Genomic DNA, 27,524 nt, shown 5'->3' on the forward strand with positions numbered 1-27,524 from the left:
ACTTAAATCCAGATCTCTGAGGTCGAAGCTTGGACTCTTAACCACCACAATGTATTATTGCCTCAAAAGACATTAGAAGACAGAAAACAGTGTTTACAATCTTTCTGGGGCCACTGAGAAAGACATAATAATAGTTATAAACCAGAAGCCTTAAATACACAAAGAAAGCAAATCGTGGATAGAGTCGCTTACTGGGGACCAAAATAGTAGAGCAGTGATTGCAATTAGGCTCTGAGAAGGGGTGCGTTTTGATCTGGGATTTGAAGACTGTGAAAGAAATACACTGGTTGAAAAGAAAGACCCTCTTTGAGATTGAAATGGCATATAGGGAGACATGACAAATGCAGAGAACCAGTCATGTATAAGGAAGTATTTTATCCTCTAGAAATCCAACTAGTGGATACAAGATATTAATTGTGAGCCAGGTACAGGGAAGAGATGTATGTTTGGGGATAGGGGCTCAAGTCCCAGAGGCATCAATCCTGCTGACATCCTGGATTAAAAGCAATTTACAAGGTTGCAGTTGGTGAGATTTCCCAGTTTAAATCTGTCCTGGGTTGTATCTAAAAGGCAAATGAAATAAACAGTAGCAATATTTTGGAGGATTAGGAGCTTTCTGAGTTAAGACTGTGCTTTTAATATTTTAAGCAGACTCAAGCAAGATAGTAAACAGTTTTCTTAGCAGAATGGTGCAAAATGAGCTCTTTTACTTGTCTGATTTATACCATGGCCATTCATAATGGGCTGGATAGGTGGTGGTTGTTTTTTTTCCATCAGGGAGCAGTCAGTTAGCAGTCAATTCAAGGCCCAGGTTAGTACATTCTGCTCTCATTTATTTTAAGAATGATAAGTGTTGATTTATCATGAAATGAATTCACAGAAAGGAAGCGTGACATATTTCAGCTTAAAGATAAGTTTCAAGAAGAATGTAAGCCTGTCCTGGGAAACAGAGGTTCTCATCAGCTGGGAAAGACTTTCTGCCTAGTCTGCTGCTCTGACACAGGGAATTACTGTTGATTCCCAATTTTGACTTGTTTAAAGTTTTATTTTCCAATCTAGGTGGATTTATTTTCCCTCTTCAAAGAATATGGCCACACATGAAGGATTGGAACCTGTCAGGTGGAGAATTCATCTCAGTCATGTAATTACTGGGCTGAGCAGGTTAGATCAAAGTGAGGGCATTGTGTTGCTATAGGACATTGCTTCAAAGAGCAGTTAAACTGCAAACACTATAAAGGCTTTATTGTCCCTCATTTCGTGTCATTTAAATCATCAACAATCATTTCCCATGAATGTATGGCAAATACTGGGATTTTAATTCCTGCTTGAAAAAAAAAAAAATCTGCATTGAGACCTTCCTGGAAAGCAAAGGAAGTTTTCTGTCTTCCATTATGCATTCTCATTTCCGGGCATGAAAGGCTTAAATTAGCTGAAGTGTAGGTTTTGGTGGGTTTTTTTGTTTTTTTTTTTCAATTATAACCAAATATCTCTGTAAACCTCTTCATGTTTCATAGAGCCAGTTAAGCAGTTTCCTCTTAGATGTGTCTTTGATGTGAAAATAAACACAGGCTGGAGTGAAAGCTGAGGTCTCCCTAAAGGAGCATCTCTCTGTATGGTTCATAGTTACTCGGGTTAACATTAGACCAGAGAAAACACACATCAACACCCTGCACTGAACTTAGATACAGTTGCTATAAAAAAAATATTTCTTCAAAAGTTTCAAAAGAATGATGACCTCAATGCCAAGAACATCAAAGGAGCTGTTAGGTACTTTAAGGTACTTTGCCAAACGACCTTCTAAATGCTGCTTAACATTCCTTTGTAATGGAGTTAAAGATGAGCCTGAAATTGCAGGGACCTCTTAAAAGGTCTGCTCATCCCTCCCACCTCTGTCTCCAGGTGATCGCATCCAAACCAGTTAACACGTTGCAGACCTGGGTTGTCTAAACATGATTCAGATGGAAGTCTTATGCTCAGGATGTTCTTGTGCGCTGAAGGGAGAATTGGTGGAGATATCATCTCTGGACCTCCTCTGGGTTAGGCCCTGTCGAGTTCTGTGCAGACAATGGGAACCCTGTTAGAATCCTGTTGTCATGGAACCGCCGCCCTCATTCTTAATTCATAATGCTCTCCTTTCATAAAGGCTGTGGAAGAGCTGGGTTAATGACCACACGTGGAAAGTTGAAAGAGAAACCAAAGTAAATGTGTTTTAGCCTCTGCTCAGCTTTTCAGTTTTAATCAATCCCAAAAAAAAGTGCATTTACCTTATGAAAACTCTAACTGGAACGTAATTATTGGCTTTATTACATCTTTGGTTGAGAATCGTTTGTTGTTAGTAACAGAAGGCCCCTTAATTAAAGTATCAAAATGGGAAGACGAGGCATAGGTGTGTATGTTGGGGGGAGATTTATTGGAAGGTTACAGGGTATCTCAATTGTGGGAAATACAACTGACTCTCCCAAAGGGCTAGAACCAGGAATTGGAAAGCTTCAGGAATCTCGTACGTCTGTCTCTCTCCCACTTCTTCCCCCTCCGCCTCTCTTTCAGCATGGCTTCTCATCCTGACAATTCCACAGTCAGTTTCATTCTCCCATCTCCATAGACTTGCTTTCTCTGCTGCTCACTGTACATACACAACTGAGAATGTTTCCGTAACAGGCAGCCCTCCACCTCTCCCATTTCAAGGGCACAGAGACTGTTGAGAAGGTCTTGTTTCAATTTCTGATTACTAAAATAATCATTAAAATGGTTCTGCTTGAATCAAATGTCCACCTTGATCCAGCCTGCTTGGGGCCCAGGGAGATGGGGTGTCCTGCCATCAGAAGCAAGCCCCGTACCCGGTTCTTGTTAAGCGTGGTTATTTAGCAAGGGCAGCCCTCCTGAATAACATGGTCACTTCAGTCCTAATTCCATAGGTAATATATATGCTCTATGTAGAAAAATTAGGAGACACAGACACATGAGAAGTGGGAGGGGAAAAATCATCATCCTGCTAACCAGAAAGTACTTCAGAATCTTGAAGTGTTTCCTTCTAGACATTTTCACTGACTTTAAACAAATTTTTTATCTCCTATTGGTTTGTGTTACACTAGAGATGAAGTTCAGTGGTCACCAAGACAGACAGGAAGTACAGTGGTCACCAAGACACCAAGCCTCCCTCTCTGGGGCTCGTTATAACATGGGAGACGGACTTAAAAAACGGAAGCAAATGAACACGAGTCTTCCAGAACTACAATAAGCACTGTAGAGGGAACAGTCAAGAGGTTGAGATGGAAGAGAACCCTGAGGGCATATCTGAGGTCAGTGGTCAGGGAAAACCTCTGCTGGGGTCACACTGGAGGAAAAGAAGGAGCTAGCTATGGTAAGAATGGGAAGGGGTAGAGAGAGTGAAGAGTTCCAGAACATCACACACTGAAGACCTGAAGCTGAAGTCGCCTTTGATGTTTGGGGAAATTGTTAGAAAGTAATACAGCGGCTTAGGCGTGAGAGGGCCGTCCTGTCTCGTTGCTATGAGAACACACGGGGGCCGCGCGGCATTCATGTGGAGGGTAGAGGCACAGTCACGCGGAGAGAGGCGAAACGTGGGGTCAGGTTCTCAGAATGTGGTTGCCAAACACGGTGCCGAAAGCAGAGGGGGCCCGGGGGAGAAGGAAGAACGTGGTCGAAGACAAGGAGACTGAGCGAACAGGGAAGCTTAGTAGCCACTCAAGTCGGACAAACCACTGAGGACGAGAGAGAAACGCCACAGGGAATTAGGAGTCACTGAGGGGGTTATTATTTTTTTTTTATTATTATTATTTTACAAAAAGGGGGCAACTTCCCCGTACCCGGGTTTAACCCCCCAAATAATGAACCGACCGACAGCTCTGGGATGGTATGAGGGCACGCTCTCTGCCAGCTGGGGGGTGTTCCTGATGTTCACACCGGCCAGCGTTCTGGAATGAGTCCAGCAGCCGCCAGCACAAGGAAAGAGCGCGCTCTGAGAACACCGCGCCTCCCCTCTGACTCCGGGACTTCTCGGCCCAGCGCCCGGCGGCCCCGCCATGGGACGGAGAGCGGCTGAGAGTCGGTCCTGTGGTTTATGAAGGGGGTGTGGCTCATGGCCAACGGCAGAGGCTCATGGCCGTCCCGTAAACTGGCTCATCGAGTGTTCCCAGGCCGCTGGCTGCCCAGTGAGTCCAGTCATCCCCCAGTGAGTTGGAGCTAGTGCTGGGAGTGAGCTCCTGTGACATGAGATGGACAAACGCTCTCTCTTCCATGGACTCCTTGGAGGCACAAGGAAGTGGAAAGACAGGCAGACCTGAATCAGTGACCAAAGACACTATTAGACAGATCGTGCTAAGATGATTAAAGCAGGAAGAAAGAACGTGAGGGAGACCAGAAGGGGGAGGCCTCACAAGGGAGATGCGTTGACCTTGATCTCGGCCCCTTAGAGTGAAAGCTTCCAGACTGGGCCCTCCAGCTGAGGAGGAGAGTAGCCTCTTGATTGATGGTACTTAATACATTGTACATTCTGCTGAGGAGGACATTTAGAGATTTCCAGAGTACCATCAACATTGTAGACAAAGCATTTGCTTTGGTTTTTGCTTCAATATATTTTGGGTGAAAAAATGAGTCATGATTAAAGTGTTTCATGCACAGAGTGGTTGGGTTTTTCAGGCTTTTACAGACCCTTCTGTTCATTTTCTGTCAGACACAGAGGGTCCATCTCTGAAAGGTGGCCCTGCAGGCCCCTGCTCTCTGACGATTGTAGCAACTAGTCAGGATGACCAAGGAGATAGTCACCAGGATACTCACACTGGTTACTGCTAAGTAGATCTGGAGTGACTACTGGTTAAGCTAGTAGACAACATGGCAGAATTCGTTGTTCAGTCACTCAGTCGTGTCCAACTCTTTGCGACCCCATGGGCTGCAGCATGCCAGGCTCCCTGTCCTTCACTGTCTCCTGAAGTTTGCTCAAACTCATGTCCATTGAGTTGGTGATGCCATCCAACCATCTCATCCTCTGTTGTCCCCTTCTCCTCCTGCCTTCAATCTTTCCCAGCATCAGGGTGTTTTCCAATGAATCGTTCTTCTCATCAGGTGGCCAAAATATTGGAGCTTCAGCTTAACTGTCAGTACTTCCAAAGAATATTCAGGGTTGATTTCCTTTAGTATTGACTGGTTGGATCTCCTTGCTGGTCTAAGGGACTCTCAAGAGTCTTCTCCAGCACCACAGTTTGAAAGTATCAATTCTTCAGCTCTCAGCCTTCTTTATGGCAGAATACTTCTACCTTGAACTTTTTAATTTCATCTCAACATTCCCCTGTTGCTAGACAACAAGTTTTGTTGACCCCATCACTAGCAGTGTAGCAGAATATCATCAATCAATCATATTATTTGCATATCTGGGGGACATTTCCTTGGAAGGGAGAGGGAGGGACTCCTTCCTATCTTTCCAAGCAAAGGCCACTCCCCTCCACAGCTATAATCCCATGCTCCCCTCTGCAGAGCAACCATCACATTGCACTGTTACTTTCTGTTTTATTTCCAGACAGACTGGTACCTTCCTTTTCATTTGTTTGTTTTATCAGCTCTCGCATGTATTGAGCACTGTGTTCCAAAACCAATTTTGCAGGCTCTTTGTGCTCTAAACAAGAACCCTAAGACACTCAGTCTCACCGAACATCTCCTTGGTGCTAAGTAGATATCTTTTGAATGGATGAGTAAGCAAATGTTGTTTTACACATGAGGAGAAGCTCATCTTGTTGCCTTCAGTTTGCCTTTATCTAGCATATGCCTGGCATGTAATAGTCAGGACGGCAGGAAGCATCTCAGAGGCCCAGACGCAAGTTCTGTCTCTTCTCCTGGGAAAGAGCCGCCAGCGACGGAGTGCTGTCCTGCGCTATGCGCGCTGCTGGTGCTTTCCGACAAGGCCCCTGCTCGTCCTGAGCGCCCGTCCTGCAGTGAGGGAAGGACCTGGTTCACACTCAGTGAACAGGAGGGGAGCAGCCTTCCTATCCCAGGCTCACTAGCAGCTGAATTCAGCCTCTTTTGAGATCCCACAGCCTCCCATTCACCTAGATAAAACAGGATGTCTGAAATATCATATATCACTTATATGTGGAATCTGAAAAAATAATACAAATAAACTTATTTACAAGGCAGAAATAAACCCACAGACATAGAAAATAAATTCATGCCTACCAAAAGGAAAGAGAAGAGGGATAAATTAGGAGTTTGGAATTAATATATACACAATGCTGAATATAAAAGAGGTAAACAACAAAGATCTACTGTATAGCACAGGGAACAATATTCAATATCTTGTAATAACCCATGATGGAAAAGGATCTGCAAAAGAATAGACACGTATGTGTGTATAATTGAATCCCTTTGCTCTATACCTGAAATTAATGCATCACTGCGAATCAACTGTATTTCAATTAAAGAGGAAAAAAAAAAACGAGATGGCCACATCTCTGAGTTGCCTCAGAGAGCCTATTTATTGTCCCTCTTCCCTCTGTGAATGTTTTATGAATTGATAGACTTGAAACATTCTCCAAGGACAAGGGATAAAAGTGTGCAAACTGAAAAATGCCATAATGAAACACCTTCCCTCTGCCCTGTAATGAGGAGTGTGTTTCTGGGGCAATTTCCAGCTCTTCTGGTTACTCTTGTAGAAGTAGCCATGACAATATGAAGGGAGGGAGAAGCATGAAAGCAGGTTTGAATGTGGGACACTTTGGCATTTACCATCTTTAGAAGGACACTGTGTTGACTTGTTTTCTCTACAAAGATCCTGAATTTGCACTTCTCTGGTTTCTATAGAAAATTTTATCTTTGGTTTGATTAAAAAAAAAAAAAAAAAAAGAACTATTTTATTGACTTAAGTAGTCACATTCCCCAGAGTCCAGACCTTAAGGAACAAAGTTGCAGAATCACTTTTCCATATAGTTCTAACATGCTTTCTCTGACACCTTCCACCCTACCAAAAAAAAAAAAAAAAAAAAAAAGCTTTACTCTGAAGGAGTAAAAATGGAAATTCCTGAAAATCATATAGGAAACATGCCCAACTTCTTTGAGCTGCAGTGGTTTCATTCACATGGGGCATGGAGTCGAGAAGGAGTCAAGAATTACATGCCAGCTTTGGCATCCGTTCAGGAGGCTCAGCACCCCGTGGAATCCATCATGAAGCTTCACACACCCCTTCACATTTGGTTTATGTGGATGAAAACACGGTTCCGGTTCTCAGGGTTTCTTATTCCTGACTTCAGGGTTCAGAGGAAAGTGATCACTAAAGCACAGCTCTAGTGGAACCACTAAATTGCTTGTGAATTGGTTAATAAAATAATTACCACAGCCTTCTTAACATTGTTTTACTGCTCAGCAGTTAGAAGGGTACAACTTCCCAAGTACTGAGATCATCCAAGAAACTACTCTTTGAACACCTGTAATGTGCCCAGCACTGTGGTTGGGACCAAAAGCAACCAGTCAAATGTAGGACAAGGTGTGTGCGTGCGTGCTAAGTCACTTCAGCCATGTCCAACTCTTGGCAACCCTGTAGGGTCTGTGGGCTGTCAGGCTCTCTGTCCATGGGATTCTCCAGGCAGGAATACTGCGGTGGGTCACCATGCCCTCCTCCAGGGGAATCTTCCCAACCCAGGGACAGAACCCGTGTCTCTTAGATCTCCTGCATTGGCAGCCAGGTTCTTTATCACGAGTGCCACCTGGGAAGTCGTAAGACACAGTGTCTGCACTCAAAGAGCTTGAAATCTAGCTGGGCAAATCTAATTACTATGTGGACATAAAACAATACCTCAAAATACAGGGGAGCACTAAAGGAGAAGCTCAGAGGTCTTCGACATCCAGATGAGAACCAGGAGCTTTTTGATGTCTTCAGCAGAAGGCTTTAAAATCCCATCTCATTTGTGTGGGGGCAGGAGAGCCAGGGAAGAATCAGTCTTACCTTCAAGTACTGGGATGAGCTGGAACTGACTGTTTCAGGATCTCAAACATTTTTACTTCAAGAATCAAATCAAGAGTCGTAAATTATTGGGGCAGAGGTTGGTTTCCTCATGTTGGTGGTGGTGGTTTAGTCGCTAAGTCGTGTCTGACTCTTGTGACCCCATAGACTGTAGCCTGCCAGGCTCCTCTGTCCATGGGATTCTCCAGGCAAGAACACTGGAGTGGGTTGCCATTTCCTTCTCCAGGGGATCTTCCTGAGCCAGGAATCGAACCCGGGTCTCCCACATTGCAGGCAGACTCTTTACCGACTGAGCTATGAGGGAAGCCCACTTCTCATGTTATCTACCCTCAACCCCATCTCTCATCAGCCGTGAGTAAAATGGCCTGAGCAAAACGTTTACCAGTAATGGAACCAAGATACCCGCTTAAGGACCTAGGCAGTGGTAAATTTAGTTCTCGAATTTATTTCTTGTTGAGAAAGACAGAAATCTACTTAAGGGGAAAAAAAAAAAGGTGACCTATGGACTGAATTGTTACCTTTGTGTAGCATATTCCCTGTTTCCAGGGCAGCAAGGGAGACAAAGAAGGCATTTATTTTGTGGAAAGGGATGGGGGCAGGGAAAGAAACAGAAACCAGAGGATTGTGCAATCATGGCATTCTTAAATCCCTCCAGGAAGTTTATGTTTCGAGTCCTTTGAAAGAGTAGAACACAGCTGTTCAAAAAGGCGAGTTTATCAGGGGGCTGCAGGCCCCATTCCACCGTTGGATTTTTCTTGGCCATTGGCTTCTCGGCACCTCCATCCAAAGCCCTCGGGGCAGGCAGGCCACTGTGTCTGGGCCCTGCCCTGAGCAGGCCTACACCTTCCCCCAGTAGAGACCGCAGGCCTCAAATAGCATCGAGGTGTTCAAGTAGAGTCAGAACAAGGATGAGAGTGAAAGGAAACAGGCTACTGGATCTCAGCAAAGGGAAGCAGGGTGAGTCCTGCACGCCACCCAGACAAGACTTGCTGCGTTGAAATCCTTTCCAAAAGAAGTCCCTTCCTCGGATGGCCAGTGAAAGGGGGAGATTGTATGCATCATCTCACACTTTAAACATAGTAATTTTGGGCTGCAGCTTTATTGTACAAAACAAAAAAGTGCCTCTGAGTCCACCTAGGAAAATATAAACGTTGCAATGTAGCATTCATGCGACGCCTTTACAAGCTACCACAAGCTTCGTCATCTGCATATTTTCTCCCTTGCCAATGATCACTGGATAAGGGATGGTTCGGAACCCTCTCTGCATGCTCAGTAAATCTTTCTGACTGACCAAGTGACCCTTTGTCTCTTCCCTTCCTTCCGTTGGAGCCTTGAGGGCGATGTTCTGAGCTTTCACTGTCAGCTCCAACCAGTGACGACCCCGTTCCCCCTCGCATCCGTCCCTCTGAGCCCCAAATGCCCTTGCCCCTGCCCCGTGCCTGCCATGCGTCTCCGTTCTATCACCCCTTTGTCTTGGCTTTCTGTGTGCTCCGCGTTGAGAACAATGTTGGCATGTGGCGAATGAAAGGCCGAGAGGAAAGTGAGCAGTCTGGTTACTGATTGAGGAGGAGGAATTTGGAACCAGACCAGGTTGGCCACCCACCTCCATATTTTTCACTATGTGATCTTAAAGTTAGGAGTGACCGTTTCTTCACTTGTAAGAGGAAGATCAGAACACATGTGCAGAAAGCCGGGAGATGATTACATGGGACTGTACACAACTCTTGTTTGAAGAGCATCTGTTTTGAAATAAGCATTCAGAATGCAGTAGTTGTCAGGGGAGCGCCTCTGGGGGGCCTTGGACAGTCTTGCTTTTGAAGGCCCCTTCTTCCTTATAAAAATTTTAAAAATGATATTTTATGACTGTGCTAACATCAAGATAAAGACAGTACTAGGGCTTCCCAGGTGGTGCAGTGGTAAAGAACCCACCTGCCAATGAAGGAGATGCAAGAGACATGGGTTTGATCCCTGGGTCAGGAAGACCCCCTGGAGGAGGGCCTGGCAACTCACTCCAGTATTCTTGCCTGGAGAATCCCATGGACAGAGGAGCCTGGGAGGCTACAGTCCATAGGGTCTCAAAGAGTCAGACACGACTTAAGACAACACAACGCATTATATATTAAAACATTTCCTCAACCTAAAAGTTCAATTTGTCTTCCATCTTAAATCATTTTCATGGGTCCCTAAGACTATTGTGGTCCCTTGGCCTTGTACCTATGCAGTTTAAGGGGTCCATCATCCTGACTGACAGATTTATTTTGGAATTTCTTTCCTCTGCCTTTTCAATGCTAGTAACTGCTTTCTGGAAACTGTCTGGCCCCTCTAGCCTTCAGGATATACCCTGCCTCTGCCTCACCCCTCCCATCTTCCCAGCCACCTGGAACGTCTACACTGTTGGAGCTCCCAAGTTCCTTAGTCCAGCCACCATCTTTCTCAATGCAAACCCATGTCTTCACTCCTCTGATTGAGTCTCATTCCCTTAGGACTATTCCTGGCCTGGTGAGGCGGCACTGAATTTTTCTAACAAACTATTTCTCACTGAGATATTCATGATATGACTCTCTGTGCTCCTTCTCTACTCCTTCTAGAATATCTGCGCTTTGTCACAGAACTTTTTGAGACTCTATGTCATCATTCCAAGCCAGGTATCTGACAGAGGCAAAGAAAATATTTCAGAGCAAAGACTGAGCTTTAAGAATCCCTGAGATTGTATTGTGCCTCTACCTCTATGCATTCACTGGGTCTTGATGATGTAACTGTGATGAGAAGCTTTCACAAGGCAGGACATAGACTGTCTCCCAGTTCTCTTGGTTAAGGGTCATGCCTGATGAAGTCCTAGTGGAATCTCTTTATCCATGGAGATGTCTTCTACATGTCACTGGGGAGGACTTCTGTTCCCCAGCTTAAGTCATCCATCCAGCTATGCTTGGTGGTGACCTTACACCATGTTACATGTGCCTAAAAAACAATTCTAACTCCCTCAGTGTCTGTTATTTTCTGGATTCATTGGGAAAGCATTCTCAGAGTTAACCTTATTTATAAAGGGGGGAACTATGGTCCATAGAAGAGAAAATTTCCTACCTAAAATAGCAAAACAAATTAATGCCAGAATCAGGACTAGACCCTGGGCCAGTGTCCTCAATACCCATGTGTGGGCACCGCTTCCCTCTTCAGGGCCTGGCTGCCATTTACTAACCGGCACAGGCTCTGCAGTGGGAATGCTTGGTTTGATTCTGGCCTTTATTGCTTAGTATTTGTGTGACCTAGAAGAGTCATTCAGTCTCAACTGGCTCAGCGGTGAAAGGGAAGGGAGAGGGTAGAAATAGTATCAACCTTATAGAGTTGTTGTTGCAAAGATTCTTAGAGTTGTTTGTGAGACTTAAATGAGATTTAATTTAATTTAGCACCATTAATATGCTAAGCCCATACAAAGAGCTTAGCATAAGGCCTAGCACACAGCCCTCAGTAAATGACTTTGTTGTTGTCGCTATTATTACTAGTCCTGCTGCTGCTACCACCACTAATTCTATCACTGCCTCTCCAGTCTTGGTAACTTAGAGAAAGTGCTGGAGCTGCTTCCCAGGGTATGTACTGAGCTGCCCAGGGAGTGGCCTGAGCTGTAGGAGAATCTGGAAGAACAGGTTTTTTTCAAAGCAGTGGAAAATAAATCAAAGGCAATAACCCAAACCTGGAAAAAGAATGTTTTCCTTTGTTTGTTCTTTACTCAGTGTGAAAAAAAAAAAAAAAAAAAACTTCAAAAAGTAACTTATGCTGAAATAAATCAGCATGGCCACTTTTGAGGCAGCTTGGCTGACTCTCTGCGGTGTGTGCTCTTTCTGACCCCCTGAGGACAGTGACCACTTTCAGTGGGCGCCAGATGTAGTGATGACTGACAGTGTTCTGTGATAATGTTGGCCTCCATCAGGGGAGAGATGACATTAGGAGTCAGGGAAACATGGAGAGACGGCAAAGATGGGGAAAATAAAAGCTCCACAACCAGGGACAAAGCGCACCCTACCCCTTGTTGCAAACTGCTCATCCCCCAGTGTTAGATCTCATGGGACTTACTAGTTCGGGCTCTTGGCTGAAAGTAACAGAAGCCCAACTCATGTTAGCTTAAGGAAAAAGGAGACTTTATTATAAAGATTCCACAGTGTAGCAAGGAAAACAAGGAGAGTGGTAGAGGTGGCCTCATGTTGAAATCAGGCCCTCAGATGCTCTAAAATTTGTGTCCTTTCTCTCTCCATCATTCTCTTTCCACAGACTTTCTTCCTCTGTGGTTCTGGTTGGTTAATGGTGCAACACTTCACAGGTTTTATAAACAGCCGTGTGTTAAGAGTGTTAGTTGCTCAGTCATGTCCAATTCTTTGTGACCCCATGAACTGTAGCCTGCCAGGCTCCTCTGTCCATGGAATTCTCCAGACAAGAATACTGGAGTGGGTTACCATTTCCTCCTCCAGGGGATCTTCCTAACCCAGGGATCTAACCTGGGTCTCCCACATTGCAGGCAGTTTCTTTACTGTTTGAGACACAAGGGAAGCCCATAAATGACCACGCAGTCACCCAAAAAGAGCCTCGCTTCACTTTCTCCAATTTAAAAATCTTCCTGGAAGGAATGATTAGCCCAGCTTGGGTCAGGTTCCTTTTCCTGATTACCCATTAGCAGTGATAAAATGTAAGCACTGGTTATACCGACATGGTACATCCTCCGTAACTATATACACTTATGAGGGGCACAACCTCAGGTAATGGATTAATGAAACAGGTATTGTTGAACTACATGACGAGGAACATATTGTTCACACTCAGCCCTAGACCGTATCCCCACCATTCTCTGGTTCCTCATCCTGTGCTCACTGCCCCCTCCCTCTTACACAAGGCAAACCCTACCTCTAAACAAGCTGACTCCAGCATCAAATAGTGGAAATGACACACGCTTTAGAACTACCCAGTTCAGTTCAGTTCAGTCGCTCAGTCGTGTCCGACTCTTTGCAACCCCATGAACCACAGCATGCCAGGCCACCCTGTCCATCACCAACTCCCGGAATTTACTCAAACTCATGTCCATCAAGTCGGTGATGCCATCCAACCACCTCATCCTCTGTCATCCCCTTCTCCTCCCACTTTCAATCTTTCCCAGCATCAGGGTCTTTTCAAATGAGTCAGCTTTTCACATCAGGTAGCCAAATCCTGCACATCAGGATTTCAGCTTCAGCATCAGTCCTTCCAATGAATATTCAGGACTGACTTCCTTTAGAATGGGCTGGTTGGATCTCCTTACAGTCCAAGGGACTCTCAAGAGTCTTCTCCAACACCACAGTTCAAAAGCATCAATTCTCCAGTGCTCAGCTTTCTTTATGGTCCAACTCTCACATCCATACATGACTACTGGAAAAATCATAGCCTTGACTAGACGGACCTTTGTTGTCAAAGTAATGTCTCTGCACTTTAATATGCTATCTAGGTTGGCCATGACTTTTCTTCCAAGGAGCAAGTGTCTTTTAATTTCATGGCTGCAGTCACCATCTGCAGTGATTTTGGAGCCCAAGAAAATAAAGTCTGTCACTGTTTCCACATCTATTTGCTGTGTGACACTGGGCAACTTACTTAGCCTCCCTGAGCCTTGGTTTCCTTACCTATGAAGTAAAGCATATTTAATGGGGTTGTTGTAAATAGTAAGGAAAATAAAGTAATCATAATTTAAACACTTGGCATGTAATAGTTGTTCAGTTCAGTTCAGTCACTCAGTCATGTCTGATACTTTGCAACCCCATGGACCGCAGCACACCAGGCCTCCCTGCCCATCACCAACTCCCAGAGTTTACTCAGATTCATGTCCATTGAGTCGGTGATGCCATTCAACCATCTTATCCTCTGTCATCCCCTTCTCCTCCCACCTTCAATCTTTCCCAGCATCAGGGGCTTTTCAAATGAGTCAGTTCTTTGCATCAGGTGGCTGAAGTAATAGGTGCTCATAATTAAAATATTAAATATTTAAAAATATTTAAAATATTAAAAATATAAATATTTTTTAAAATATTAAAAGTTAAAGAGTAATAATTAAAATATTAATTTCACTTTCTAATTAAGTTACCTGGAAATCTTCAGGAGGGTGGAGGAGTGATGGTAAGAGAAAAGGGAGGACGGGAGAAGTGATAGAATTTTGTATCTGGGAAATGTCCTTCTGCCTCAGGTAATTTCTGGTTATTCTGAGCAAACAGAAATAATTGAAGTGGTTCAGCTGCACTGGGAAAGCCACATTTTGCTACATATAGCCTCCCACTTTAGAGGCAAAGCAACAAGCATCTCAAGATCAATGTGTATATTTTATGTTTCTTATTAATTTACTGGTTCTTAAATCTCTCTATATAATGTCTGAAGTTAATGGAATACAGTCTAATCACTGAATGAGTGACTGAAGTCCTTTGATATTTTGTTGCTGTTTAGAGAGATGCTCCTCTCTTGAGAATATAATAAGCCATATTTTTTATTAAATATACTTTATTGAGTTCTTATTTTGGTAAAGTGAAAGTGAAAGTGAAGTCACTCAGCCGTGTCCAACTCTTTGCAACCCCATGGACTGTAGCCTACCAGGATCCTCAGTCCATGGGATTTTCCAGGCAAGAGTACTGGAGTGGGTTGCCATTTCCTTCTCCAGGGGATGGCCTGTCCAAATGTTTGCATGTCTCATGTCTTTCTTTTTTGGTAATTGTTTTGGTTTTTTGTTTAAACTTATTAATTTTAAATTGAAGGATAATGGCTTTGCACCATTGTGTTGGTTTCTGCATGTACCAACTTGAATCAGCCATAGGTATATGTGTGTCCCATCCCTTGTGAACCTCCCTCCGACCTCCCAACCCATCCCACCCCTCTGGGTTGTCACAGAGCACTGCATTTGAGTTCCCAGTACAAGTTTGTGGACACAGAGTGGGGAGGAGAGGGTAGGACGAATTGAAAGAGTAGCACTGAAACATATACAATACCAAACGTAAAATTAGATAGCCAGTGTCTCATGTCTTTCTATGAGTTAAGTGGTCCTGTGCCCATTTTCCAGGTAAGGAAATTGAGGCTTGGAGAAGTCAAGAGCCAGAATCACTTAGCGCTCAGTGACAGATTGGGATTTGAGCTCACCTTAACTAGTTCCAGAGCCTGAGCACTTAACCATCATGCAGTACTGCCTCTCTACACCTCGGCTTTGGCTAAAAGACTTAGAGACAGGCCACATGAAAAATGAATCCCCAGGAAAATCCGTGCTTAGAGGGTTTCAGATGATAAGTGATAATCCCATAGATGCCATGCACCCACACAGTGTTGCTACAGGGGCTTGAATGCAAAGCCGCAGAATCATAGGAAGAAAAATAGTTAAACAACAGAGAGACTGTCTCCTTAGACAAGGCAAACATTCTGATTACTCACTTAGAGGATAAGAGTGGTGAAGGGATTGAATCTGTGCAAAAGAAACTGGAAATTGGGTCTCAGCTTTAGACTCTGTGCTGTTTCCCATCTTGGTCAAAATGATGCTCAGTCCAGTGGCCTGTGTCTGTGTGGGTTGTGTGTGCATGCGTGTGGAATAGTTTGGCCTGTTGCAGAAAACAGCACCACTTTGGCGATTAGCCATAGGTATTATCAATAACTCCCGATGACATGTGATGGATTCTTCACCCACTGACCAGGGTACCAATCATGGGAACCTCTGTGACCTCCCACCCTTCGTTGGCATGCTCCTCCAGGAACATTTTGCCCTGTCTGTGCTACTGTTAAGTTTCCTTACCTTCCACACTGGGCCGCATTTGTGCTTTTCTTTTATGAATTCATCCTGCACACGTGTAAATGGAAGAACATTCAAATATTCTGTCTCCTTTGACTACACACATACCTGGATTAATATCTCATGCTCTGTTTTTTTTTTTTCTATTCCCCATCTGTCTTTCAGCTCCAGGGTTCCTTGAAAAGAAAACAGATCGTTAACCTGTCTCCTGCCAACAGCAAGAGGCCCAATGGCTTTGTCGACAACTCGTTCCTTGATATCAAAAGAATCCGTGTCAGCGAAAATCTCGCTGCGGGACCAGGGGGCCTCCCAGTAAATAACGGACAAAGTCAGATGATGTCGGGGACCTTGCCCATGAGCCAAGCACCCCTGAGAAAGACTGCCACGCTGCCGCCCCCTCCTACCCACTCTCCTGGAAATGGTCTGTTCAACATGGGCTTAAAGGAAGTGAAGAAGGAGCCTGGAGAGACGCTGTCTTGCAGCAAGCACGGGGATGGCCAAGTGACCCAGGAGAATATTTTCTCTAACAGGTACGGAGATGATCCCGGGGAGCAGCTGATGGATCCCGAACTGCAGGAGCTGTTTAACGAACTGACCAATATATCTGTGCCTCCCATGAGTGACCTTGAGCTGGAGAACATGATCAATGCCACCATAAAGCAGGATGACCCGTTTAACATCGACTTGGGTCAGCAGAGCCAGAGGAGCACTCCCCGGCCGTCCTTGCCCCTGGAGAAGACGGTGATCAAAAGCGAATACTCCCCTGGCCTGACCCAGGGCCCTTCGGGCTCCCCGCAGTTGAGGCCCTCATCCGCGGGGCCCCCGTTCTCCATGGCCAGCTCGGGCCTCTCCGCTTCATCCCCGATCCCGTCGGTCCCCCAGAGCCAGGCGCAGCCCCCGCCAGCCTCCGGAGCAGCCCGGGCCCTGCCCAGCTGGCAGGAAGTGTCCCACGCTCAGCAGCTCAAACAGATTGCCGCCAACCGGCAGCAGCACGTCCGGATGCACCAGCACCAGCAGCAGCAGCAGCAGCCCGCCAGCTGGCCAGCCTTGCCCTCCTCGGCAGGGCCCTCCCCAGGTCCCTTCGGGCAGGAGAAAATCCCCAGCCCCTCCTTCGGCCAGCAGCCGTTCAGCCCCCAGAGCACCACCATGCCGGGGGTCGCGGGCGGCGGCAACCCGTCGAAGGTCATGGCGAACTACCTGTACAAGGCCAGCCCCTCGGCCCAGGGGGGGCCGCTGGACGTGCTCCTGCAACCCAAGCCGCAGGACCTCAGCCGGAGCTTTCTGAGCAGCCCGCACCCGGCCATGGAGCCCCGGCACGGCAGCACCAAGCCTTTGTTCCATTTCAGCTCGGATCAAGCCAACCAGCAGATGCCTTCCGTGTTGCCTTCCCAGAGCAAGCCTTCACTCTTGCATTACACGCAGCAGCAGCCGCAGCAGAGCTCCGTCACGGTTCAGCAGCCGCAGCCGCAGCCGCAGCCGCAGCCGCCCGCGCAGCAGCCGCAGCCGCCCGCGCAGCCGCCAGCGGCCCAGCCCGCCCAGCCGCTCTCGAACCAGCCCTTGCTGAGGGCCCCGTTACCACTGCAGCAAAAGATCCTCCTGCAGAAGATGCAGAATCAGCCTATCACGGGACTGGGGTACCAAGTCTCCCCGCAGCACAGGCAGGTAAGGGCCGCGCCCCTCCCCACCCAGAGTCCCCAGACACCGCCGAGCTCGCTCAGCATGCTCTGGTTACCGCTGTGCTCCTGTCAGGACAGAATCAAGACCCCAGAGACAGCAGTGGTCCTGACAGATGCCTCTGAAGGCCTCCTGACGGTTCCCTTGAGGCGTCCGGAGGCAAGAGCATCGTCCACTGTCCCTGGGGTCTGCTCTTGCTTGTTAAGAGTGTCGCCTGAGGATCAGTGCCTTTAGTGGCATGTCCGGTTGGCAGTAATCTTCTGATAATGCCCATGCCTGGTGCCTATTCATTCAGTCGATAAATCGGTCATTAAGTCAACATGCGTGTTCCGAGTCCCTGCCCGTGTGTATGATGTAGTGATTATGCTGAGTACTGAAATAAGGCCAGACGTGATATTAAGAGTGTTGAATGACAAATATCCACCCACACCAACCCACTGAGGTGTCTAAATGTCCAACCCATCATAGTAGATCCTGCTGTGACTCCACGCTTGCGCCTAAGGCTTGAGTACCCCCCTCAAGTAAGACGTGTTCTCTGTCTTCAAGTTCAGTCTGGAGAGGGCGACAGGCTTTTAAAACAATCATCTTAATACTGAGTGGAAAGGATAATGATATATGGAGACGAAGGCTGGGTATTTACCGAGCAGGGGGACATCAGGGAATATTGCTGGAGAAAGTAATGTGTGAGTTAATGTTAAAGGGTGAAATTGTCATGACTACAAACAGAAAAAAAAAAAAAAAAGGCTGTGGTTACCTTATATCCTGCGGTTAACATAAAGCGGAGATCTTATTCTGCCCCAAACAGGAATTGTGTGAGGAGATAGCTCTGTCTCCAGAGCACTGGTGAATCAGAGCTGCTCCCCAGGGAATTTGAAAGGAAAAAAATCCTTCCTGGAATAAGTGAAGGGAGGGAGGAAGGAAGGAAGGAAGTCAGGAAGGGAGACTGGATGTTGCTTTGTGCATGTAATTTGACAGGTCTCTGTTAGTGTCCAAGCACAAAGACAGCATGTGACATGTCAAAACAATATGTCAGGACAGTGTGACGGCGCAGAGCCTCATTCCAATCACATTCCTCGAGTCGTTTGTGCGGCTGCTGCCCAGAACAGAATGCCACCGGCAGCACAGACCGCGGCCAAGCTAACCTTCGCCCTAGATACACGCCAGGAGGAAGCCAGACCCAGCCAGGATTCAAGAGCTGTGTCCCACAGAAAGCTCTCGGTTCTTAACCGCCTACATTGTAGATTGTGAAGAATGGGCTTGGAGTAGAGTGCTGTGTATACTTTACAAAGTTCCATTTTTAACATGGGTAATTTGGGGATCATTTGAAAACAAACAGTATTGTGGAATTACTTTCTAATATTATGTGTAGCCATTTTGCTGTGACTGAATCTGGGTTTAAATTCTTACTCGGATAGTCTAGCTGTATGAACCTCAATCAAATCAGTGAACCTCTGTAAGCCTTAGTTTTCTCACCTGTAAATGAGGGTAATAATGTATATCCTAGGATTTGGGGAGAATAGGTGATATCTTTCTTAGGCCAGCATCTAGAATAAAGTTGGCTACTACTGTGCTTATCATGGAAAAGGCCTTATATGATATCAAAATGTTTTTAACAAGCATTACTTTTATGTAGGAGATCCCTTGGAGTAAGTCTCAGATTTTAACAGAAGCAGTACTCGAGGAATAAAAGAGAACTTACCTTAGTTCTGTCTAGCACTGTGGTGAGTGGGTGATTTACCTTCCCTGGGCCTGGACTTCTGACTGTAAAAGTGGAAATAATAAATAATGAGATATTACTAAGAGTCATGATTTATTGACTACTTATGACTAACATGACTTCTGTCTCCCTTACTGGTATCTCATTTACTCATATAAAGTAATTACCATTATTCTCGTGTTACAAGTGAGACAGTTGAGGCTCAGAGAAGTTAAGTAAGTTTTCCAAAGTTGCAAGGATAACAAGTAGCAGAGGCATGATTCTAATGGTCTACTTTGAAGGCTGTACTTTCAGCCATGAGGCTGTACCACTCACAAGTAGGATTTGCTTGGAAATGAGTTTGTAAATCATTGTGAAATTCTCAAAAGAAATATTTCTTATAATACTGAGCCATATTTACATAATCTACATAGTAAATTAAGTTTGGGGGGTAGTAAAGTCTCATCTTGAATTACCTTCAGAGTTGTTAAAGAAGAAAAATCAAAAAAATATCTGTGTGACCTTTGACCTTCCTGAGAATGAGCATTACGGAGCTTAACCAAAATAAACAATGTGCAACAGGAAATATAGCTCTTTGGTGCCCCATCAGCCCTTCTTTGGGAGCCTTCCTGCCACCTCCAACATCCTCTGTCCTGTTTCCGCCTCCATCGCTCATGTCAACAGCTGTCCACCACATTTCTGACCCCTTGGCCTCCACCCCAGCTCCCCAGGGCCCAAGCACCCCAATGGGTGCTAATGGACAAACTAACTAGCATCTTCCAGTGTGTTAGATAGTTTTTTACTTTTCCTGGTACATGCGACACTTATGATGCCAAGATAATTTTCATCTTCAAGAAGGACCTCAAGGGAGCAGAAATGGTGGGTGACATTGGCTGGCAGGCAGTGGCTCTCCATTCAAAGCCTAATCCTCAACCTTATCAATTGAACTGTATTGTCCCTTCCGACTCAACAGTTTGATGAAGTATGACTCAAGTGTCCTGTGTCTGAGTTGTGAGCAAGTGTATCACAGCTCTGTAGTCAAATGTCACCCTCTTGAAAGCATTCACGTCTAGAGGGGTTGGGCCCATTTCTCATCACGGTGCTGTTACAGTTGCAGAGTTTTTTCCCAGGGATTGTCTTCAAAGCTTTTAGCACATCAAGGAGATTATTATCAATACAGTAATATTCATCTTGTCAGGGTTATTTCTGAAAACAGTCAAACTGAGTATTGCTACATTGGGTCAAAAAAACAAAGAATAACTACAGTACGATGGAGCTGCATCGCAAATTTTCTTTGTGAACTTTCTCTGAAGATAATAAAGAAGTAAATGAGTTGCTTCCCAAGATGATCATTTTGAGAAGTGATTTTTCACTTGGATGTACATATTTCTAGGTTTTTCCATTTTTATTGTCTCATCCAGTATGTTGCCAAGTATTCCCAACTCCAAGAGGGTAGTTTTAACTCTGCCATTCATAGCAGAGAGTAGAGATCTGTGTTCTCATTTCGGATTAGCCAAATCTCTGATACTCATGACCAAAGTTATGGGCAAGCAGGGATTGGAAATTAAACAGTTCTTATGTTTATCAACTAAAGAATCCTGAACAAAAATAGTAGTCATGGATTTTTTTTTTTTTTTTTTTCTGCTTGTCATACTCACTTTGTGTCAAACACAGGAAGATTTACTAATGAGATATGCTAATTGGGACGCTCTAGTTCGGGAATGGTGGAAATCTTGGCTCTCTGCTACAAAATAGTAGATTGAATTTGGTGATCATTTGTTTAGAATTTACCCAGTAGGCTAGGCAAAGATGACCTTCTCTTCAGCCTCAGAACTCTGAACCCACACAGGGCTGCATGCTCACGCAGAGGCTGAAATTGAGGGGTTCATATGTCCTTCTCTCTTTATTGGGTACCCCGTTCTCCTAGATGTGAATGACACCCAAGAGTTGGATACAGCATAATCGAATTGTTGGGAGACATTTTTATCATTCCATGCCTGGAGTGGTTTTAAGTAATCCATTCCCTGGAGGCTGGGAGAACAAATGGTATTTGGTGTTTCAGCAAATGTCTTCAGCAACTCTGTCTTGCTGATGTTTGGGGCTTGGCAAATGGAAATCCCTCCTGGCTATAATTTTCTTCTTTTTCCTATTGGAAGGTTATGGGAGAGGGCAGGAGAGGGGTGTAGTGCATGCAGTTCTGATTTATCTTCAAGTCACTGAATACTTGCTTTAAGGTGTAAGAGAATTATTGGTTGACCAGGGCTCATGAGAGTTCAATTCAAAGCCTTAACCTCTTCAACTAGAATACAGTCTTTTTCAGAGCTATATAATCAGACACTTGAAAGTGTGAATTTTTTTTTTTCTAACATTAGAGCCATGAAACTCGAGTGGATTCTATATTTGGTTTAGAATTTTCCCATCTCTAAAAATTCTGAGAGGGAAGGCAGCCAGTGAATGGATGGTTTGTTATGACCAAAACATAAATTTGTACATTTCCTTTTTAGTTTAAAGCCAAGTTCTTCGATCATATATTAGGAACCTCAACCCACTCTCTCTACCTAGCCAAGTTTATCCTTCAGTACTCTATATATCAACCATTGGCATAAATCAAGCAGTGTTCTCCTCCCCTCATCTTTAAGTTAGTCTTGGGTGTAGCTAATCTTAAAGATGAACACTCAAAAGATTGTTTCCCAATTGGCCTAGCTGACGTTGGAGCATTCTCTCATGTACTGACAATGCTTCTGAATCCTTTTAATTGCCCAGAGAAAGTTCCAGAAAAGAAATAGAACCTTCAATCAATTGGGAATGCCTTTTCTAGTAGGAGAATATGAATTCATAGTTCTACAACAATATAACATTCAATTCACCCCTTTGCTGGGGGATAGAGGTTGGTTAAAGTGTCAGTCAGTTAGGCTAGTGCCAGGGTTTGGTTTTAGGGGCCAGAATCAAGTGAGGGGAAGTCAGGAGCATGAAGGGCCAAAGATAGAACCTATCCAAAATCCTAAAAATGCTGGGAAACAAGATTAGTCAGTATACTCAGAATCCAGGAGTGAATTTGAAAGATGGTAACAAACTCATGATTTCACAAGTGACCTAAAATCTAGAGTTGAAATTAGGATAGAGACTTGGGAGATAAGTCTAGGTGGTCATCACAAATGACCCTCAACCATTTGATGATTTCCATTATGACTTACCTTGGCTGGGTTAGGCTGGCAAAAGGAAAAAGAGCTGGTACAAATGTTGCCCATGGCAGGCAAGAAGCATTATTTTTGTATTTTCATTTTATCTTTGATAGTACGTCATTTATGTTTACAAAGGAAGCAAAATCTGTTTTTGATGCCCCATGAAACTAGGGCTAAGGCCAGAATCCAGAGTAAATTTCCAGACACACATGTTAATATAATTTGTACTGAAAACTCTTGACTGGCAAAATTAGCAGAAGAGATTTTGCTCGTGTTCTATTGGTGTTCATTGGTTTATTTTAACAAGAGTACCAACTCTGTGCCATTTATAAACCATCCAAATGGTTGTTGTTCGGTCACTCAGTCGTGTCTGACTCGTTGTGACCCCATGGACTGCAGCACTCCAGGCTTCCCTGTCCTTCACCATCCAAATGGTAGATATTATTAATCTTTTTTTTAATATCAGTAAATGAGGACACTGAGGCTTAGAGAGGTTAAATAACTTGCTTAGAGTTAGTCAGTAACTCATCTGATTTTAAGCCTAGTGATAAACACCATGCTGCCTAAGGAAATAGCTATAGGTGGTCTGAGTTGTGCTAACAGGGTCTTTCTTTGTGGTATCTGTTTGACATTTCACCGTTGTCTACATTCTCAGTTTTTTTCTACATCAGGCAAAATTTAAGCCGGTTTTGTTGCAGTTGCCTTATCCCAATCTACAGATCTCTAATCTCCTGTTTGCCCAACCTGGAGCCAAGAACTAAAGATTCTAAGCTAAATTGAGTACAGTTCTAGTCTTCACTCTAGCAATAGCTGTATTCATTCATTCAAAAAAATATTTGTTGAGTCCCTACTCTATCAGTAGTATTTACTGATGCTACAACTGAGAAAAAAGATGAAGGTGTGATGCAGTAAGGGAGAAAATAAAATATTTTAAGTTTTAAAAAATTAAAATATCAGAGAGTGTTTTCAAGTTGCTCTATTTTCATCATACTGTGGACTTACTCCTGCTTCTGTTACTAGGCTGATTTTTTGCCAGGCTTACTGGTGCCTCTGATCCCTGATAAAAATGGGAAAAACCCAAGGGAGTGGTATGTGATTTAGTTTGCAAAGCAAAAAATCCAAAGGCTTTGTTAGATTTTTGAACTGATAAAGAAAATTTAATCACTCTCTTTTCCTTTAGCATGATCCATCAAGATTTCAGAAACTGTTCAGGGTCTCACAGAGTTTTACAAGAGGGTGAAACCATAATTTTTGCCTGTATTCATTCATTCATATGATGAAAATTTATTGAGAACCTACAGTGTGTCTGGAATTGAAAACTAAAAGCTTAAGTGATCCAGAGAACCCTCATTGCATTCATCTAAAAATCAGGAAGGCATGGTTCCTCTCCTCAGTGAGTTTTTAATCAGAAGGAGACATCTGTCCGTAATACTATTGGGTTCCCATTGGGTACACCTACTATCTCATCATCATCCTGAAATCCACTTTATGTAGTAACTGAGCACAAATCATCTGGGCTTTTCCCCAAGTTTTCAAGTTCAACTTTGAGCATGATATTTTAACCTTTTGTAGACTAGAACTCTGCTGGATATTCCACTTTCATTCATATTTCACTTTATCATCCTAGTGTGCAATAGCTTGGATCACAATAAAGTGAATTGGTATAAAGCAACAATTAACTCTTGATTCCCTCCATGAAGAAATAAACATAGTAGCAAGAAGAGTATGTTGGCCTTGGAATCATAATACATAGGGTTTAAATCCCTCGTTAGGGGAATGGCTTCTATTATTCTCATTTCAAGGTCTTTGTCCATGGCTTGCATCAGTCCATAAGAGCTATGCATTTAAAGCATTAGTGGTAATTTAGCCTGTTGAATACCAAGTTTCTAACTAGGGAAAAAGGGGGTATGAGGTTAAGAAATAGATTTGATCCTGGAGATGGAAATGCAAGAGGGTTAATGGAAAATCTGACAGATATTTAACTGTAATGTGCATTAATGTAAGTGACTCAAACAATCCCCTTTGCACCAGTTCTAATTAGTTTTGCCTTTTCTAATCAGATGTCAGGTCTTATCAGTTCGGTATAGGGGGGTGGTGTGGATTCTTCTTGTGAAATCAAAAGGAAGCCAAAACCTGTTTAGCCTGCGCACCAATCAGTAAATGTTCCTATTAATGGTTAATTAAAGTCAGGCACAAAGACTTGAGATTCAGAAGGTGCTTACAATAAGTTCTAGGTTTGAAACAAAAGACCACATAAATATTTAGACTTCTCGGATCAGAGAGATGTGATGTGAGTGAATCATCTTACTCTTTTATTAATACATTGTGGTGCAAGCAAGGAAGATTCAACCTACACGCACAGAGCCCAGGCAGCTCTCTGGATGCTAATTAGAGAACTCTGGATGAATATTTGTATTTTATGCAATGAATCTGAACAATAAAGTGGCACCTTCTTTAGAGCAGAATAGAGGGAGGCCAGTGAGTATTCTCCGGTGCATTCGGCAAAAATCAAGTTTCAAGGTCCCTGGGGATGGCAGGATGGAGGTAATTGACCTGTTTCCCTTTCTTTCTACTGCTGATTCCCCTCCACCATGAATCACTGGCATTTTCCACAGTTTGCTTTTCACAGGAGCTTAAGTCCAGCTCCACCTTTAGGAAACATGAACTTCATAAACAAGGAGCTTTTCTGGCCCTGCACCCTGTGGCCCACACATCTTTGGCTCACATCTCGACTTTGTGTCTCTGAGTCTTTGTCGAGTCCCCTCTGCCTTTGTCTGTACCATCTCCTGTTTCACTCTTTAGGAACAGACCAGTTCTGAACTCGCCTCTTTTCCCTGGACTCCTCTGAGACCCATTTTATGGCAGGCCTGGAAAACGGGGGTGGTGAGGACATTTAGCCACTGGAGTTGTTATTGGCAACAAGAGTGAAGAGACTTTTCCTGGAAAAGGATGCATGTTGGGGAGAGCCTGGTGAGCTGGCAGGCCACCTCTGGGTCCCGCAAGCCTCTGGCGCAGGTGAATGAATTGAGTGGACACCCCCATGGGCAAAACAGTATCCTTCTTGCATCAAGTCTTTGCCGTCTGGCCTGTATCCTTGCCATCTTCCTGACCTGCCACTGGAGTGAGCATTCTAAAAAGGGGAATTTAACCATGTCTGTCACCTGCCTCAGCCCCTTAAGTGGTCTTCATTTTCTCAGAATGAAATACAGCTCCTTGTGTAGCTTTGAAAGCCCCGTGTGACCTGGCTCCCACCAAGTACCCCAGGTTGACAGACTTCTATTCCCAGCATTCTTCTTCCCTTTGGCCCGCCCTTTGACCCCTCTGTGACCTCAGACCCCTGGACACAGTGCCCTCCAGCTCGCTCCAAAAGACGTGTCCCCCGAGTCCTGAGAAGTACCAGGCTTTTGCCCTGAGGCAGGCCTTCAGACACGATGTTCCTTCTTTCGGGAACATTCTCCTGCTCTACCCTGGCTGGCTAACCTAACCCTAAGCTTTCTCAGTCTCAACTAAACCGTTTCTTCCACAGGGTTTCCCTGGCCTCCCAATCTGAGTTAGCTCCCATGCTGTGTTCTCTGCTGGTTGCCGCTCCTTCCTCTCTTTCATCATCTTTGCTCTTGTGTGTCTCCTCAACTGAACTACGTACCACTTGAAGCCAGGAATCGTGTCCCTGTTGCTCACCCTCATACTCCAGTCCCTGATATGCCTACTCTGTGGTTGGCACCTACAACATATTTGCTGAAGAAATGAACAAAGGACTTGTACCACTGGCCCACCATCCTTCCTTCTGTTCTGAGGTCTTACAGTCAGCAACTTACCCCCTCTCCTCCTCAGAGGGTAGGGAAGGAGCTAGCCCTTCCACCTTGCTCCATACCAACTCTGCCCTTCAGACATTTCCCCCTGGGCCTGACAGCAGTTCAGAGAGTTCACTCTCAGCTGCCTCCTGGGTTAATCCTGTGGAAAGAGATCAGGCACAAGCACTTTTGATGGAAGCTGGACTGACCTATACCCTGGGGGATCATGTAAGTAAGAGTTTTATCAGCAGTTGTTGCTGTTCAGTCACTCAGTCATGTCCAACTCTTCACGACCCCATGGACTACAGCACGCCAGGCTTCCCTGTCCTTCACTGTCTCCTGGAACTTGCTCAAACTCATGTCCATCGAGTCAACGATGCTATCCGACCATCTCATCCTCTGTCACCTACTTCTCCTCCTGCCCTCAATCTTTCCCAGCATCAGGGTCTTTTCCAGTGAATCAGCTCTTCACATCCAGTGGCCGCAGTATTGGAGTTTCAGCTTCAGTCTTTCCAGTAACTATTCAGGCTTGATTTCCTCTAGGATTGACTGGGTCAGTCTCCTTGCTGTCCAATATTGTTGATAAGAACAATAAAGAATTTTATCAACGATATTCCATGTGATTTTTTTAGCTTTTTTTTTAATTTATTTTTTATTGAAGGATAATTGCTTTACAGAATTTTGTTGTTTTCTGTCAAACCTCAACATGAATCAGCCATAGGTATAGAACATCAATAATGTACTAATAATGACCAAACACAATCCCTCCTCATAAGTAATTAACAGGAACAAGTGATTATCGTGTTGTTTTATAAGATTTCTGATAGAGGTTAATGTCAGGTAATCTGGGAATACAGAGATGAAGCACCTAGGACAGCCTTGGGAACCAGAAAAGGTTTCCTGGAGGAGGTATCATCTAAGCGCCTACCTCAAGGAAGAACAGGAATTAGTGAGGTAGATGGGAAAAGCCCCTCCAGGCAGGGGTTGAGTTCTTCTGGAAGATTCCAAGCAGTTCAATGTGGCTGGACTGCAGAGTGCAAGGTCAGGAGAGGACAGATAAGACTAGAGCGGTAAGCAGGGGCCAGATCATAAGGAGCCTTAAACACCATTGTAAGGAGGTTAGGAATTCATCCTGAGGGCAACAGGAAGTTATGGAGAGAAGCCTACGGGTTGTTTTTAAACAGAGGCATAGCTGTTGCCTGCCACAGAGTAGCTGCGAAATTCAGACATGTTGAATGTTAAAGAAACAGATTTGCTCTGCAGAAAAGTTGCAGTGTAGGGAATACACTGGGGGGCCCCAGGCGAGGGGCACAGACACCTTCACCAAATCTATATGCCAAGAACATTCCAGAGATTTTGAACATGCTGTGGGCCCAGGAAGCTCCTGCCTTCTGTCTAGGGCAGGGACCCTAGAATGTCCCTGCTGGTTCACTGGTCCTCTGTTTCC

General features: G+C 44.7%; 1 protein-coding gene across 1 annotated transcript in view; it reads left to right on the plus strand.

The window, feature by feature from the left end:
• Nucleotides 1-27,524, plus strand: part of MAML2 (mastermind like transcriptional coactivator 2) — a 394,028-nt gene that overhangs the window by 246,791 nt on the left and 119,713 nt on the right. Inside the window, exon 2 of the mRNA XM_061143726.1 lies at nucleotides 15,900-17,396. Within this exon, the coding sequence (XP_060999709.1) occupies nucleotides 15,900-17,396 (1,497 nt within the window). The remainder of the gene's footprint in view (nucleotides 1-15,899; nucleotides 17,397-27,524) is intronic.

The sequence above is a fragment of the Dama dama genome, chromosome 1 (assembly GCF_033118175.1).
Source record: "Dama dama isolate Ldn47 chromosome 1, ASM3311817v1, whole genome shotgun sequence".
Taxonomy (NCBI): domain Eukaryota; kingdom Metazoa; phylum Chordata; class Mammalia; order Artiodactyla; family Cervidae; genus Dama; species Dama dama.